Source organism: Calonectris borealis, chromosome 6 (assembly GCF_964195595.1).
Source record: "Calonectris borealis chromosome 6, bCalBor7.hap1.2, whole genome shotgun sequence".
Classification (NCBI taxonomy): Eukaryota; Metazoa; Chordata; class Aves; order Procellariiformes; family Procellariidae; genus Calonectris; species Calonectris borealis.
The window spans coordinates 21,250,573-21,269,053 of NC_134317.1; the positions used below are offsets into that span (position 1 = coordinate 21,250,573).

At 38.2% G+C, this 18,481-nt stretch overlaps 1 protein-coding gene across 4 annotated transcripts in view; it reads left to right on the forward strand.

Moving 5' to 3' along the window:
* Positions 1–18,481, forward strand: part of CSRNP3 (cysteine and serine rich nuclear protein 3) — a 102,582-nt gene that overhangs the window by 31,564 nt on the left and 52,537 nt on the right. For 2 of the 4 annotated variants that reach the window (XM_075153103.1, XM_075153101.1), the window contains exon 2: positions 655–825. The exons of 1 other annotated variant lie outside the window; for it this stretch is intronic. In XM_075153103.1, coding sequence (XP_075009204.1) covers positions 678–825 — 148 coding nt within the window. In that variant the 5' untranslated portion in view covers positions 655–677. Of the gene's footprint in view, positions 1–654; positions 826–14,286; positions 14,378–18,481 lie in introns of those variants that run through there. One more of the 4 variants, XM_075153105.1, reaches the window with a different exon arrangement.

The window sequence follows — 18,481 nt, forward strand, 5'->3', positions numbered from 1 at the left end:
ACAAAAGCTCTGCAAGAAACTTTTGCATAAATTAAAATGACAAAATGAGCCAGAACTGTGTTTGCAGGGCCTGGCCTGAAAAGATGCTAAGTATCTCATGCTCTCAAATCTGATTGAGAATGTGGGCATTTGATAGTACTGAGTATTACATAAATCAGACCTTTAAAATAAATTAAAAGAGAGAACACTTTCTTTCTGAACTATATTAGTGAATACTGATTTTTGTCATGTAATGTTTCTTGGTGCCAAGTAAGTTTTGTAAGTGTTGTATAAAGGCGCATTTCTACTGAATTATATTGGATTATACATACTTCATTCTTGGCCCAAATTTGCTGCATAACTGAAATTTTTTTTTTTAAATGTGCGAGGTAGGTTATAGAATTTTGTCTGCACTGGTAGAATACAGGTAGCACTTACCTTCTGTCTTAAGAAGAAAAGACTGCCCGTAAGAAAATCAGTGAGATGATGAATATACTGATGATAAGTATTTTTGACTCCTTCCTGGAAAAGTTGTTTAAAACTCTTGGTAAGGAGCCATTTAGCTACAGGTAGTAGTACCTGATTGATATATGAATTCCTCCATGATAAATGAATTTGAAGACCTGGACAGCAGGCAGGTGTTTCAGTGCCTCATTGCCTCTGTTCCTGTTACAGGTGCATGTGACAGCGTTGCAGTGATGAGTGGAATTTTAAAGAGGAAGTTTGAAGATGTTGATGGCTCCTCACCTTGTTCCTGTGTGTGGGAATCAGATGATGACATCTCTAGCAGTGAAAGTGCCGACAGTGGAAGTAATGTCCATCCATCCACTTCTAATCGTTTTACTCGTAAGTACTAAAGTGGTGTGTAAGGCATGATACTCCTTTTTATGTAAGCTAAGCAAGGTTCATTTTACTTGGGAGAAATACAGTGTAGGCTCTCTGCATTTATTTTGAAGCATTTTTCTGTTTTATTACATTTAAATGTCGACACTGTCAGGAAGTACTTCTTTTTTTTGAAAAAGAACTATTTCCTCTGGTAGTTGTTTATGTAAAAATTTGTATGTCAGAGTGAGTTTGAAGAAACTCCACTTTTATACTATATCATTTACATATAGATAGTGTGAAATGTTTTAAGTATATAGGAGAACATCTTCCATTTTAGGTGGTGATTTGGGGGAAGAGGAAAAATTGGCAGTAACAAAGCTTGAAGGCCAGTGCTTCTGCTTGACCCTATCTGTTCAGAGTTGAGAGTAGCCTGCACGATCTGCGACAGAATAGCTGATCCCTCTATCATTCATCCTGCCACCTAAGCCAATGCAACCACACAGCCCTCAGTCCTTTTCTTCCATGCGTTACAGGAGTAAACAGAGGAAGAAATGTCTCATTCTCCCTGAGAAGATGTTAGATTCGTATTTGATGTCTTCATGAGACACCTGAAGAACAGAAATCCTTTTCTTGTTCCAACCAACTGAACATGAATAGTTAATTTACAGCATATTTTTCTTTTGATTTCTCAGGTTGAGGTAATCAGTTACTAAACTTACATAATTTGTGGAATCTACATAAAGCCTCATATCTGCAGTAAACCGTGTGTGTAAAGGAGTAGCAGTAAGTGATCTGGACTTTATCTGACAATTCATATGTAGCAGCTAGAAGGGTGTCTCCATTTTTTATTTTTTTTTTTAAATTGTCTGTCTAACAAAGCTAGGCTAGAGCTATTTGTGAATTATTGCTGGCAGTAGGTTTACTGTAGTTCCTTATCTGAAACGGAGAAAAGCTCCTCTGGGTAAAGGACGCTTCTGCACTGTCTTCTCTTTGAGTGGACTTTTCAAAAGCACACTGAGGACTTGGGTGTTCGGCTGAGGGTGGTGGTGAAGGGGTTGTACTCTACCTCGCGGGGGCACCACAGGAGACTGTCCTGAAACCTGTCCTGCTTAACATCTTTATCAATCACCTGAAGGAAGTGACAGAGTGACTTGCAGAGGACCACATTGAGGGGAATAGTTGATGCCCTTAAGGGAAAAGCCACCATTCAGAGGGACCGAGGCAGGCTGGAGGAATGGGCTAACAGGAGACACAGAAAATTCGGCAAAGACAAGTGCAGAGTTGTGTGCCTGGGAAGGAAGAGTCCCTTGCAATGACACAGGCTGGGAGCTGACTGGCTGGGGAGCAGCTCTGCAGAAAAGGCGCTGGGGGTCTTGGCGGACAGGCAGCAAGGTGACGGTGAGCCAGCAGTCTGCCCTGGCAGCCAAGAAGGGCGACAGCCTCCTGGGCTGCATGAACAGAAGCACAGCTAGCAGAGCAAGGGAAGGGACTATCCCCCTCAGCTCAGCACTCATTAGACTGTACCTGGAACATTGTGTCCAGGTTTGGCTCCCCCACTGCAAGAAAGACATTGATAAAGCGGAGCAAGTTCAGCAGAGGGTCACCAAGGCCATGAGGGGGCTGGAGCATTCGCCCTGTGAGGAGAGGCTGAGGGACCTGACATTGTTCAGCCTCGAGAAGGGAAGGCAGTGAGGGCATCTGGTAGAAGCCATGCAGTACCTATGAGGAGCTTACGCAGAATGTAGGCAGGGTCATCCCAGTGGTCTGTGATGGGAGGGTGAGAGACAATCGATGTATATTGAAATGGGAGATGTTCCGACTTAATGTAAGGAGAGACTTTTCACCATGAGGACAGCCAGGCACTGGAACAGGTTGCCCAGAGAGGCTGTGTAGTCTTCTGTCCTTGCAGGTGCTCAAGACCTGACTGGCTAAAGCTGTGAGCTGCCTGGTCTGATACCTTAGCAGACATTGCTTTGAGCAGGAGGTTGGACTAGAGACCTACTGAAGTCCTTTCCAACCTGAATTATTTTGTGGTTTTATGGTTTGTGTGCATCAGGATTGAGAGAGAGCTGAAGTAGCACTGCTTGTTCTTGTTCCAGAACCGGCTTCACTGGTAAGCAGAGAGTGGTAGCAGCAAACGTGTCCAAAAGCAGTTTGTACAGTGCTGTGAAACCTCGACTAGACTGCTTTTAGACCTGTTCTGATAAGTCTGTAGGGAACTGTGTTTTGCTTCATCAATTTACTAACTCAAGTCTCCTCTAGCTCTAGGATCTATTTGCCACTTTCCACTGCCAAATGTGTGTGTAGATCCCATGTTCTGATTTGATATTTCCGGTTCTGCTGCCTTGCCTCTGTGAGTGCAGCTGGCAGCCAGTACTGGGTGGTTTTGAAAAGCCCAGGTTTTCTGTATGCTTCTTTCTGAATTCAGAGTGCTAGTGGGAAGAAGAAAGACTGGGATGATTTGAGACACAGGTAAATGTGAGATGTCCCCCTCTCCCCCAACTTATTATCCTGCTTTGATTGTGTTTGAGCCTCTTGCTGTTGGCTCTTGAACTTGAACTCTCCAAATTTAGCGATGGGATTTTCAGCCTGGAATTTCTTCCACTTGGCAGTCTGCCTGTGCTCCTGTCTACTGAATAGGCTTCAGGGCATGATGCAGATACGTTTATTTTGCTTAGCTTTCATTTGTTTTCTATTTTTATATGTTTTTTGGTTTGGGTTTTTTTTGTTTGGGTTTTTTTTTTGGTGGTTTGTTTTTTTTTTTGTTTCATTGTTTCATTCTTGACAAAGCCACAACCTATTTGCCATGTTTCTGTAGGCAATGGCAGTACTTTTTTAATGCAGCTCAGTCTAGGTAAGTACTTTGTAAGATTTTTGTGGAGAAAAAGAAAAAAAAACCAACCAACCAAACAAAAAACCCCCCAGGAACCCCCAAAAACCAACCAAACAAAAAAAACCAAAAAACCATCTCTGACTGCTGCAACAGCAGACCTTATAAATCACAAAATAAATAAACCAGTTCAAGTGTTTTCGTAAAGCAGAAATAAACAACAAAGATTGAATTTAAGGAGCTTGGCTCTCCATAGTTGAATCTTGTACAATTTAGCAGCGTCAAAATAGAAGCCGTATCTACTTCTTTTTACAATGCTGTTTATATAGGGTGGTGAAGAATCAGACCTATAGCCCAAGAAAATATAATACTTGATGTAAATTAGCTGAGGAACTTCTGGCTATTTTCCTGTTTCTTACCTCAAAGAAAATTTGGCAATTCTTATATAACAGTTTTATTTTCCCAATTTTACTAGCATCCATTGTTTTTTGGAAGTATACTTTTATATTTTTCTGGGGAGAATGGGTTTATTGGAATGATTACTGCAACAGATTACTACTTACTAAAGGTTTTTCAGAGGATCTGGAATTGCATATTTTGTATCAGAACTCATTTCTTTTCAATCAGATACTGGTAGTAGTGGTTTTCAGATTCCTGTCCTCTGTTGTTGTTGTTATTTTCTAATAGTTATCAGCTTCTGCAAAAACCAAATGACAAATTTATTAACAGTCTAAAATCTCTAGATGTAAAATGGAAATCAATAAGAATATTTGCAAATAAAGATTATTTGTGTGAGAAAGTTGCAGGATTGAGTTCTGTAATGTTTGAATACAGGGCAAAACAAGAAAACATGCCTTGCTGTTGCAGACAACTATATCCTCATTAGTGTATGTTATACTCATAACAGCAGGCTTTTAGAATATATAAGACATGTTTGCTATAAGCCTCATCTGAGATCAGTGTCAAATTCTTTCCTCTTCAGCCCACTTCATGCAGTAATGTGTTTATTCTGTACACATGTTCCCTGAAGTCTGGGCTCCTACTGTGTGCCCAAAGCCACTCTACTGTTTAGAAAAATCTAAAAAGTTTCTTATAAATTCTTCTCACTCTTCTTCATCAAGACATGTGCAGGTTCATTGCTTCTCCAAGGGACTGCTGAGACACACAACAGCAATCTAAAAAATCCTCTATTATGCCATGAGTTCCAGTAGTCCCTGTCGTACACAGTAATTCTTGTGATAGTGGAATGTAATATTATAACAGTATTTTATAAACTGCATGTGGATTAAGCCGTTGTCAATAATTAATACTCAACATTTTATGTTAATCTTTATATTTCTTTTCCTGTGGTAGCAAGTTTTATTCAAAAATAAAAGTTAGGCATATCCAAATCAGTTAAATGATTACACTAACATTATATTGCTTTTCATTTCCTCAGTGGCATCCATGGAAATGAATGTGCCTTTTTTAATAAATAAAGAAAGGGATAGGTCTGTGTGCATGCGTACACATGTGTGCATATATTTATAGCTTGAAAAAAGTGTAACTATATATGTGTATATATATGTAATTCGAAAAAGCATATATATGTGCTTGTGTACATACATATGCACAAGTGCAGTGAATGTGGTAATGGCATACAGAAACGTTGAGTGATATTTTAAATGTAAAATGTTCTGTGCCAGAATGCCACAGAACTGAAGAGTGAGAAGTTACAGGGTTTTATATGTACTGCTGACTAGGGTCCTAATCGTGGTAACTAAAGATATCTGTCTTTCTCCCCCTAAGGTTTAGGGATTTGTGTGAATCAGGCACTTGTTTTCTAGTAAGAAGCCTGCATGATATATGCAGGAAGCAAATTAATTCATGCCATTCTTGTTAAGGAGAGGTGATTTGTGATTTGTGGTTGGTTCTTTATTCCTTGAAGAAAGTTTACTGTTTCACTCATGGATTGTTTGCTAATCATTTCACTGGAATCAGGATTTCACTTTGGTTTAAACCAGAACTTTTTTCTAAACTCATGGTTAGGGAAGTTGCCAGGTGAATTTGTGCTGGCCCAAACTTTATCTCAGGTGCAACTGGAAAGTGTCTCCAATTTATGTCAGTTAACCTTCTGTGGATTGCTGAAGCACACAACAGACCAACTATGCTCACCCCTGCCATTAAATATAATTCTTAAGCAAGGTGAAGGCGGGGGGTCAGTGAAGTTGTTTAACAGGTCTGGAAACTGCTAGATACAATCATGATAAAACAGTTTTATATTTAAGATAATTCTAGGAAAGTATAGGGAACACCAGTACCTGCTTGCTCTCTATTCAAAACATCTGTACCTACTTATTTGAAAGAATAAATTAAAGCTACAGAGTAAAACTAGCTGAAAACCAGAAAAAGTTGCTTAAATTTCTCCATAAAACTCAATTCAGGGCTTCTGACATCTTTTTTTTTTTTTTCCTTTTTTTTTTTTTTAAAAAAAAGATGTGAATACTTCCATATTCACATTGCTGCTTTTCATATTATTCATGGTTAAGCTACTCAGTTTGCTCACCCACAGTGAGGCCAGCCCAACAATATTCCTTTGTTATGTTTTATTTTCTTTTCAGGATGATCTCTGCTTAAAGGGCACGTGGTTGCAGGAAGCCAGTCCTGACAGTAATTATGAAGTGTCGAGTGGCTCCAGTAAAAGGCAGGAAGAACTCTGGTGTGTGGAGCTGGTCTGTGATTTGGCTCTGGGAGATGGAGAGTGAAAGGCTCATGTAGCCTTTATCAGTCAAGAGTAGAGTTTTATTTTACTGAGTTTCAGGTCGTAGGGAAAGAACCTGAAATAATGTTTGGCATGGAGCTGGATCACCTTGGATTAGGGCAGAGGCCTGCAGATTATAATTCTTTTTCTGAACAGCATATGTAAGAGACAGAAAGTAATGGCAATACAGATTTTTAAAGTGATTTGCCTCGGTTTAAAATGCCAAAAATGGAATCTCGGGAATGCTGAGAACACTGAGCAAAAGTTCCTCCAGGGTATCTCAGATGTGTAATGAAAGAAATTCAGTCCCCTTAAGCGGAGGCTTGTACTGAATGTTCTGGGAAGAGTCTGTCTGCTGTTAACGTAGCCAATGTGTAGAAGGAGTAATAAATACTATTACTTTCCAGACTGACCGAATTATTAAAAACAGTAATCATACCTGTTGTTATAAGATTCTTTGTTAGATTTGGGGAACTGCTTGACTCCCTAATTAAATTCACTGAAGCATTTCCAGCATGAAAACCTGAGCCAGCAGACGTTATCCTGTTGTTATGTCATGACTGACTTCAGTTTTTACAGTTTCTATGACAACCGTGATTTTTGATTGGTAAAGAGTAAAGTGCTATAAGATTTTTTTTTTTTTGTCTGGTGTTTTTCCATCAAAGGAGTAGAGTGAAAAATATCAAGATGCTTTTTGCTAAGCAGTATTGTAATTGAATTCCTGCCCAAATGTGGATACCTGTTTGTGGCAGACTGCACATACACTAATTTTTCGGATAGAACAGATGAGAAAATATTACAGTTGCCGAATAACTTTCTGGAAAACTAATGATAATTTATACGTACAATTTAAGACATTCTCATTTTTCAAATCACGTAGATATTTACATTCCCATGTTAACCCTTAAAGAAATGTACTTATCAAGACATGGCTCAAAGCAACACACCAGGTTGTTTTCTGAGATTCTTTGGCAATTTTTGCATCAGCAAAATGGAACTTGGGAACTAATAATGGAATTTCATCAGGTGGGAGTCAAAAAAAAAAAAGAAAAAGGAGAGAGAGGAACAAGAACATCACTTGCCTGATTATAAGAGAACAGAGAGAGGGGTCAGAATGCAGGGATTAACAGTCAATGGTTACTGGGGAAATGCAGAGAGGAGCAAATAAAGAGCTGATCAGGGTGGGAAGACGGCTTGTTGACTATGTCATGTATGAAGGAAAAAAGAGAAGGAGGTTCCCTGAGACAAGAGGAGCTTGACAAGCATCAGGGTGTTTTACAGTAAGAGCAAGAAAGCAGCGGTAACAGATTTTACTTGGTAAATACGTCAGTTTGCAGAAAGGGCTACAGACTGGCTGGCTCATAACTGGGAAAAGAGGGAGGGTTAATGAACAGAATGAGAATGAGCCAGCTTATCAAGATCAAAGGAATTTAATGCTCCAGCAGTTTGCAAATTCTTAGTCAGTGAAAGTGACTCATCCTCTTTCACTACATTGATGTGTGTGGAACATATTTCAAAAACACATTAGAAAATTACTGGGAAATGTTGATTGGGATTCTATAGCACTTCCAGATCTCTTCTGCGTTTATTAGTTAGAGAAAAGCACCTTGCACTAAGAACATATGTATAAATCTTGGTCTGTATTCAGCAGTATGTACTGTCAGCGGGTCTGGAATCATCTTTTGCAGGCAAATCTGGGATCCCTAGTTCAGAATGACTCTAACACGGTGTGTGAAATTGTATTTTCTCATCGGCTCTTGTCTGTGAGTTTTGCTAAAAATTAAACATGATGGTTGGATTTTGTCCTTGATTTGTGATGCAGAACAAAAATTAGATTCACAATTGGAGTAGTATACCAGATTGAGTCTTAGCCACTATTTTTAGACTTTTTATAGCAGTTGATGTCTTTAGATGCCATTACAATATGCAAAATAATTTTAATAGCTTTACAGTCTAATTTATAGACATAGAATGTGAAGTTTGTTTTTTCTCACCTGTGACATGTGCATGCAATTTTAGAAACACAAAATCATGACCACTGTGACTTTCTTGATAAAGAGGAATGTACCTAAGCCCAAAGTCATTAAAATCCTGTCAGAAGTTCTTCTTTTCAGCTGACTTCTAGTTTGGATTTGAACTAGTCTTACCCAACATCCTTTTCTGGGAAAACCATAAGGTTAGGATGTAGATGGGCTTTAATTTAGCGAAGGCTTGCTCCATGGTCTTTGGCAAATAATAGCAGAATTTTAAAATGTGTTTCTAAGTGTAAAAACCTTAGATGTCTTGGGTACTAGAAGTAGCTGTCCTGCACTTCAGACATGAAGAAACATTATGACAACATTTGGATACCAGTGAAAGCTGTGGGTGGCCTGATACTGTTACATTAGCTTCTGTAGGGAAATCATTGATGAATCAAATCATAAAGGAGGGAAAAATGGATTTTTCTGCTACCAGTTTATAACTTCCAATAGCTCAATTTTTATCTGAAAAATTTTCTTCATGCTTGCTTTCTCAAGACTGCTCTGTCTTAACACTAGGTTTTATTCCTAGTGAGAGTCCCAGTGGCCCTTCAGTAGCTTCCTTTGAATTTGCTTTATGTGCTTTTATAAAGCAAGACTCTTGTAATATCCTCTCTCTTATCCATGCCATGTTTTGTTTCATACGTTTAGTACATATCTGCATTTTAAAGACTGGTAGTAAAAAACTGTAAACCAGTATAAAGATGGCTTTAAAGATGTTTTGAAATTTAAAATCAAATTAGAACTGGTGATTTTAACAAATTATATTGTCTTACTGTCCATTGCTGTAACCTTTATAACTAATTTCAGTATGTACCACCCTCAGTACATGAGCCATTGGGTAGTGTTTTCTCCTCGCTGAACGCTGCTCTGTGCTCACAGCAGCAGTTATTTACCAGTCGGCGCCACTGCGGGGAGTTAACGCCGGGAGGACAGTGACATAAAGGCCCCGTTTCTACTGGTAGTGGGTCTTTTTTAGAGGTTCCTTCCATCCCGTGGCTTGTTCCTGCTCAAAGGTTTTTTCCCTATCAGTTGATACAGCTTCCAAATCTGTTGTTTGTGACCATGCTGTAAGAGATTTTAAGTCTCTAGCCCTGAGCTGGGAACAGCCTTCTGTGTGGTTTCAGTTTTTTGGTGTGGTTGTGGTTGGTTTGGGGTTTTTTGTTTGTTTGTTGTTTTTTCTTTTTTTTTGATAGACTAACAGTTGTGCTTGCAAAGCAGAACTAACAAGGACGAACTTAAGAGTTTTATCTTTTCTTGGTGCTCCATGATGAAACTTTTCTAATGCTTACAAAAAGGATGCAAACTGTTTCTTCTTATCTGTGTTTTCAGTATTACCAGCCTTCAGTGATCAAGAGTTTTATATTCTGATTTTTATTATGTCATTTGTATTGTACTACGGCTTTTTGGCCCTATTGGGCCTAGACTTGGACCTGCTTAAGATGAAGGCCTGTATCTGCATACGGAAAATACAGACAGATCTCCTCAAATAATTTACAGTCTTAAAAGACAGCAAGCATATAGAGTAAATGTAGAACTGTAGGAAGAAGTGAAACCGTGGAAATTACTGACCTGTGAGCAAAAAATTAAAGAAGTTTGATTGAAACATTAGGGAAAAAGAAAAGTATTCTGTCTTCTGGAGGCTGTATTGGCTTCTTGCTTTCTTCTTCCTCTGTGACCAGCTTCATCTCCCACATGTATTATAGTCTTGCTGTTTGCTGAGATGTCCTGGTGCTCAGGGCAGTCCACTGGTGTGCACCAAGCATGAAGTGTATTGAAGATCCTGATCCTTACAGGAATATAAGGAAACCGACTATCAATCTCCCCCAAAATACCGTCGTGACATTTTCAGCAGCTCCAGTTAGGAGAATATATACGAACTGTTATTTCTTTGGAATTTGCCAATCCAGTGAAGTAAAAAGAGTTACACAGATTGATTGATTTTTTGCTAAAGCTCTGATGGAAACCAGGCAGCTTGCTCAAACTTTCTCTATTCCATGACAGTTTGTTTGGCTTCCCAGCAATCTTGCTGTGGTGTCTTGCGTTCGTCTACCAGTGGTTTTGAGCTTGCAAGAGTTTTAAAGCAAGTGAGGGGACATGATTCTTCATTGATGCTATTCAACACTATTGATTGTCATTCTTTCGTTCACTAAATATGTAGCATTTTTGGTGTTTTGATTGTGTATGTGAATACTGATGCTACCCTACCACAATGTATTTGTAGCACTAATAACATTAAGGTGTGTGGGTTGCATCCAGACCTCAAAGCTTATATTTCAGAGTTTTCACAATACCTGTAAAAAAATAGATAAGTAGCTGATTTAGTCTGAACTCAGATAATAGTGAAATGGCTCTGTTCTAAAGGGGAAAACCAGTTGGCAGTTGTCAAGGGCACTGACTTGTCATGTTATTTCCCAGTTCACTATGAAAGCCAATTAGAGTCTTTTTGTAACGTGGAGCCTTTTGTATTTTAATGAATTCATCATCAACTATGTATGCCCCAGAGTAATAGTGGTGAGAAGGGGATTTTCACCATCAGACTGACTGAAGACTATACCACGTCCTCCCGAGTGAGGCTTTAGCTGTTATTATCCATGGCTCCAGCCTCGTTACATGACTGGGTTTCACTGTGTGCTTGCGTGCAAAATAATAATATGCCAACCCATTAACTCCCACTTGCAATGAAGGTACTGAATACACCATCGCAGAACTCGCTGCGTGCTTGTCAAAGACAGCTTAACGTAATGTGAGTGCTTTCTGAACTTCTGCATTACTGACGTTTAGTGGGTTGCTCTGTATAAATATTTTTCTTATTTGCAACTTCTTGTAAAGTTGGTTGTCTCCATTTTGGAGACTCCAGGCTTGAGACGCAGACAAAAAGTAGATTTTTAGTACTGAAAATTAGTTTTTTATGTGTTTCCAACTGGTTAGCAGAGTAGTTTATCTACACAAGGCTATTAGGGGATACTTTTGAAAATGTTAAGGCAGGAGTTATGTTTGGAAGTAAACGATTGGCAATTCCAAGCACTTCTTTAGCTCTTTCTTATTTTAACTGAGGCATGGCTGCATTTGTACATCACCTGCTAGCAAAGATAGCAGCCATAGGCAGTGGTCATCTGTAGAGCAGTGTTCAGCAGTGGTTGCTATGGAAACGGTAAGTGACCTACATTTTACCAAAAAGTGATAAAGTTTCTGTGTTTTGGTTTTCTTTTTTTTTTTTTTAAATGAAGCACACCTATTGATTTCTACTACTGTTTTTCATCTTTCACACATTGTTTTGCTCAAGTAGTAGTGGAGTGATTAGTGTGGAATGGACACAAAATCTTGGAGCAGAGATTACATTTCATTGTTACACTACTATTTAAAATTAGTAGAAATTGTTACCTTTGCTGTCATGTCTAACTGTATGTTCTTAAGAAGAAGGTAACACAATTTAATTAATTAACAGTGTGCATTATAATAATGTATTATTTTTATAGCTACCAGTGTATGGCCTATAATGGCTTGCAGTGGAAAGGCTCATTCTTGTGAATTTATCTATTCGACTAACATTACAAGTCAGTAGGCTACGGTGTGAATAAAGTTACTCAAACTATTGGACTTCGAGTAAGCATCACAAATGCTTCTGGCTTTAGTAAATTCAGCTTGTCGTTGCCTTTAAGGAAGTGAGAATTTTCTCAAAAAATGAGAATATACTGCAGACATTATTAGAGAAGAGAGCAGTCAGAAGAGAGGACAATGTGTGATATTTGAAATCAAGCTTGAGTTGGCATTTTAAATACACACTTCTCACAATGAGAAGGGTAAGTGTTGGGCTAGAGCATGTGCCTAACGAAGTCATTACATGTTGTGATTTGTCTAGAACTTTGGCTTGCAGATGAGCCAGGCCTGGATTTTCAGAAGATTTTGTTGAAACAGGTTCTCAGAGAAAGGATTTACATTTAATGCTTTTTGTTTGGGTGGCTTTGTTGGTATTTAGATAAAAACTCTGTTCTACTTTGAATTGTTTAATGTACTTCGTAGTGTGAAGGAATCTTTAGTTTCACAGAAATTAAGGACAGAGAAAAGCTAAAATATAGACTTGTTTGGGACCAGATATATTTTTCCTCATTACTTTATGGAACACCTGCTAATTACTGAACCCTCTCTCACAGCCATCAGAGTCTATCATGCCATTTGGTGGGACTACTAGAGGCTGAGGTGGGACTATACAGATCCATAACTGGCCATATATGCAGTCCTTCCTCACTGTTCACATGTACAAGATCATATGCATCCTGCAGCTGATAATGGAACCACATCCTGATTTCTCTTATATTTCCCACTTTCTCTTCTCTGGCAACGTGTCTTTTTAGCGCTGTTCATTGCTCTGGAGTTCATACAGCCTGCTCAGTTTGATCTATACTGCGTGGCATGCTACACTTCATTACTTCAATCATGTATTATTAGATTAGCTACCAACTCATTTGTTTGCGTAACTCAAAAAAACGTTTTTTGTTTGTTACCTTCTTTCTTGCTCCAGAAAGCTCAAATTATATGCACTGTGTCCGTCTGCCTACACTGTGATACATGCAAACAGCAGCAGTAATATTGGCAAGAAATATTAATTACTTGTGCAAAACAGCCAATACTAAATGCTTTTGGGAGTTGATCTAGTTTGCCTTTATGATGCAGGCTTTAATTATAACCTAAACTTCCTATATCATGATCAAAACCTTTGTTTTCCCAAATTATTTTGATCCTAAAAAATCTTAAGCATGCCTTAAATAGGGAAAGGCGCAATAGCAAGCGTTGCACCACTGATGCTTAAGATCATAGCAAAGACAGTGTATAAGAGCTGTATGCCCAGGGAGTCATGGCCTGTGCTGAGGAGGATATGAAAATCGCCAGAGATCTAACTGGAGTCTGTACCAAAGCATCTTCGTAATCACATCGTTATGAACTAGCTGTGAGCACAAAATACCTTCCAGGCACATTTGAAGTGTCTCTCTCCTGCTTCTGGCCGTAAGTCTGTCTCCAGCTGTGCTCAATTTTCAGTGCCACAGAAGAAGGCGAACAATGGTCAGTCAAACCGTAGAATCCAGATTCTACATTCAAAAATGTTGAAATGAATATTTCTTTCTGATCCTCTGCAAGTTGAGTTGAAATACTGAACCAAGATAAGATTTTGATGTTACTTTAAAGCCGAACCACAAGTGTTAGGGGCCGGAATAGGAAGTGACACAAACAGGCATCTGTGATGGCAAAGCCAGAGCTGTCGCTGGCTTGTGCCACCAGTCCCTTCTCCCTTCACCACAGCCACGTCCACAAGTGTGCAGTATGGATCAAATGTTTTTTTCAGAACCTGCATCCAAACGTGTCTCTTAGAAAGATATCAAACCTTGCTTTAAGGACTTCAACAGATGGCAAGTCTGCCACCTGCCTTGGTAAGCAGGATTAATGTTTAATTGTCCTTGCTGTTACTGAATTTTGTTCTGTTCAGTGAAAGACAGGGAGGTTTTTAGACTCCCTGTTATGTCGGAGCAGAAGTAGCTCATGTGTACCAGAAACCAAATGTGCATACTGGCTATGTGCTCAAAGGTTGTATGATCATTTACATAAAAAGTCAGGTCTGCTCTTCTGAAATATAAAATATTTTATAAGTTAGTCAATAATTGTTTGCAATAATTAAATATTTTGGTAAAATAACTTCTGTGGCTTACTCATACATGTGACTCACATGCTGTTCTGACTTTTTTCCCCCTAATAATGGTAATTGGTTTCACTGCAAACAAACTGAATTTTCTGTTTTTTCTGTGAGTATGCATAAGGCATCGCTAATACTTTGGTAGAAATTCTAATAGTTTGCTGGTATCGTTTTAACAGTAATGAGACATGAATTTCATTTTTTTAAGGACAGATTAAGGAAATGTCTACAGACTGAAAACATGATTTCAGAGGTCTAAAAATCTCCTGAGAGAAACTGGCGTTCTTTGAGATCACAAGGTCAGTAGTACAGTAGCAGTTATTCACATGCATATATCTATACAATTATGCAGGCCCAATTTCAATTTTGTACCATTTGATGGTACAAAACATGACATTATATTTTACATCTCTGCAGAGATTTTATTAGCAATTTCAGAACAACATTAGTAAAAAATTCTAATTTCCAGCTGCAACTTTATGTTTAAAAATGCTTAAAATTCATGCTAAAAGCTATTGGATTAGTATACATCAGCAGCTTCCAATGTAATTAGATTTGTACAGGAAAAATGTTCCTAACTTGTTGCCTGTGTTTGTGAATGAATGCGTTACTGCATATTTGCATCTTTCTTCACTTGCTTGCAAAAGTACAAGCTGTTAATATTTTGGAAAAGGAAAGGAAACACAAAGTTATCTGAAGAGGTACTTTCAAAGCTTGTATTCTAATTTGTCACATCATGATGTGTTTCATTTTTTCTAAAGACTGGAAGTTATGGGTATGATTTATTCAGCCACAAAGAGCTAGCCAACACATCTCAAGTAGTAAATGTGTTCAGAGAACTGTGTGTAATCAGGATAATATTTTAATTACATCACAAAGTAATTTAAAATGCTTGATAAATAGCAAGAAAATGATGATAGCATCTTCTCTTGGATAATGTGTTCATAATTTGTTCTAAGTTTTGCTCGGATACTAGAAAACGTGTGTAATTGTTATCTTTTAGGTGTTTGTTATTAGAATGTTATTTTTAAATGCTACATGTACTGATGAAGGAAAAATCAGAAAGCACAAGTGTAGTTAACCCTTATCCTGAAGGGTCTTTTTGGATTATGGGTTAACCATGATATGAATGCGAACATTAAACCTGGCTTTTCATGAATGACTGTGGGTCTAAACATAGTAGTGTGCTGCTTACACACAGCATCATGTGGACATGCACATGTAGGGCAATATTCCATGACCACAGAGTCACTGATCTCCTTTTCCTGTTTACCTTGTTGAATGTTTTTATAGCCTGACTCAAATGAACTTTTTACATTATTTCTTTTTACCTTATCTGGATAATCCTTATCACACGTTACTGAAGGCAGTTGGCAGTTGATTCTCTTTCAGTAGCTTAAGCCTTATCTTACGTTGTGTCTGATTTTGATTATCTGATGGGTTTCTTCAGAGGACACATGCCGCTCAATGAAGGCTCACTTGGCCCAACTATCCTTATCTTTAGTGTATAAGTGAAGATGAATTCATTAGAATTTTTGCATAATATTCATTTAAGAAAAAATAACACTTTTGATATTGAAATATTTTTCTTTTGCTATACTCAAGTGCTTACCTGTGTGCTTAGCATGCAGTAAGGTGGAACTATGATGAAAAAAAACCCCGGAAAACAGTACTGCTAACTTAGGAGATGCTCCATTAAGTTAGATTGGTAAATGCTGCAGGAAAACTTTCCAAATGATCCTTGGTGTTACTGTTGTACCACTGCTGGGTGCAATTAAAAATGTGATTTAGAAAGGTAATAGACCAATATTGCTTTAGTGGCTGCATCAGAGAGGGGGGTTTTGGGGAATTTTCAGGTACCAAGTAATCTACATTAAGGCAAGCTGAATAGCTCACTGTTAATTTGTGTCCTTCTCTAGACAGATGGGATATATATGTAAAATTTTGAGAAAATCTTCAGAAGCTTTGTTATATTTGTGTTGCAGTGTCATAATAACTTCAACTGTTTTTCAATTACAGTATGTAAATAAATCTTGCAACGTAAGACTTAATAATACATCATTATTGAAGAAAAAATTTTGAAAATGAGGCTTAGTATCTACATGATAATGCTGTATGCGTAACTTTCTTTTCAGGGTTCTGGTGATTTTTTTTTTTTCTTTTAGGTCCCCCCAACCCCACCCCTTGACTTTGTTAACTCTTAATGGGTTTTAGAGATCAGAGGAGGCTTGGCCAGGACTCACGAACAGTAACAAATCTGTAAAGAGGTTTGGCAATTAATAGATGTGCAAACATATGGAATTCTTTGGATTGTTCCTTCAGAGCATAACACTGAAGATCACCAAAACCAATGCACTAAGTGCTATAATGTTCTGTTCTGTCAACAAACTGTAACATAATTTTATATTAAAATTCATTTTAATTCAAATCTTTAATATTTATATCCAAGGAAAAATGTAAGGATTTCTTAAAAGTATGTGATTTAGGAATCTAAGCTTCAGTACTTTTTAATAGAATGAAGGCTTGTCATTCAGTTGTGTACTTGTATCAAATTTCTGTAAAATAATGTTGTGTCACATTGTTCAATCTTTTCTTGGTAAAAGTAATATTTTAGAGCTCAAAGGTACTGTAAAGGAACCAGCGTCTAACATAACCTCAGTTTACTAGATAATACTTGTCCTGATCTTGCTTATCCTATTTCAGCACTTATTGTTTTGTTGAAAATGGAAATAAGAAAAAGAAAAAATCCTGCAAAGCAACCTAGACCAAATGCAAACAGCGGTACTGTTTGTGAAATGCAGTTGCACGTGATAGATAGGCCCCATGCTACCATTTTACGTGGAAAATTGGTGTCGCAGACTCAGCGAGTCGAACTTTTGGAGTCACTTGCAAAACATTTACAAAGAAGAAAGATTGTAATCTGCTTTGTACAGGAAATATCCAGGAGAGCCTTTCACTCACTGGTAAATCTGTTGATAAAGCACCTTAAGCAGCCCCCATAGAGGAGCCCCTGACTCCTGTGGCAGTCTGGACTCCCAGTCCTCCTGCCTGCTGGTAACGCACAGGCATAGGGTATAGGAGTTAGTGTCCTCATTCATCGCCATGAATAAACGTTTAGATAAGAAGACAGCTTTCTCCCTCCTGTTTTTCTAACTCTCTCAATAATGCATAGAAGAGGAGAGCATGTGATTCTTGACTTACCATGTGATTTGATAAGAATCTTAGACTTGTTTAAAAATTGCCTTTTTAATAAACAAAATGCTTCATTTATTTCAGTAAGCATGAAAACATGCGTCAGATTTCTGGAATTAATTTCTTAGGTGCCTAAATGTTACCGAACTTGCGAAACTTGTTGATACAATTGTATCTAAAATTCTGAGTCATCATCAGGCACTGGAAGACAGTTACTGCCTACTACTAATTCCTGGTTATATCTGCTATCGTAATCCTGCAGTGTGAAGCCAAGCTTTTGTCATAGTGTTCTGATTTGAGACATGGAGGAAGGATAAGAGTTCCCACCCCCTCCCTGCTTCTCCCTCTGCTACTCGGAATTAGGTTTCTGGACTACGTAAGAGGTCAGTTGGAAGGGGTTTCCTTTTCCAGGCTTTATTTAGTAAATAACGTAAGTAACCTATCTAATACATGAGATAATAGCGTAAATAAATAACACGATAACAGAAGTTATCTATTTTTTAGATGTTTTTTCTCTTTGTTTTTCCTTTTGTGAAGGGGAGTTTTGTTCTTTGTGCTTTTTAAACGGCAGGTTAACTGCTGTAGCTAATTTACAGGAATAAGCAAATTCCAAAACAGGGACAAGCTGGGAAAATTAATAATGTAACCTCAGATAGGTGCGATCTGCACAGAATTGCAATGAAAAGTTTTTGCAAAGGCTTTTGTGTTAACCAGTTAAGTTTAAAGTAGCATTAGAAGTGCTTATTCTGCAGTTGTTTCATGACAGACTACAGTCTGCCAGCTCAGGCGTCTTGTCACTCTGTGCCTTCTTCCTTAGGCAATAAGCCTACCTTTTCCATGCTTTGTGGACACCCTCTCTATACCTGTTTTCCCATACAGTGTAACGGCAGCCTCCACTTAATTTCTCCCTGTGAATCAGCCCTCCTCAGAATTGTCAACAGTCATCACAGCCTCAGAAGAGCGAGTGTATTAAGGTGTACACTTTGATGCATCAAGCAAAGCCATTTTTCCATTTCTGGAGTGGTTTCCCCTCTCTGTATGTTACTGGATTTAAATTTCTTTTTCAGTTACAGGACAGACAAATGATAGAAATTTCTGCATACCTGTAAGATGACAAATACAATATTGATGAAACAGGTTTTGTCTCTACCATATGTGAGAGGGAGGAATTGCTAGCTGATAACGATTCTGCTTTTGATCCCCCCACCCCC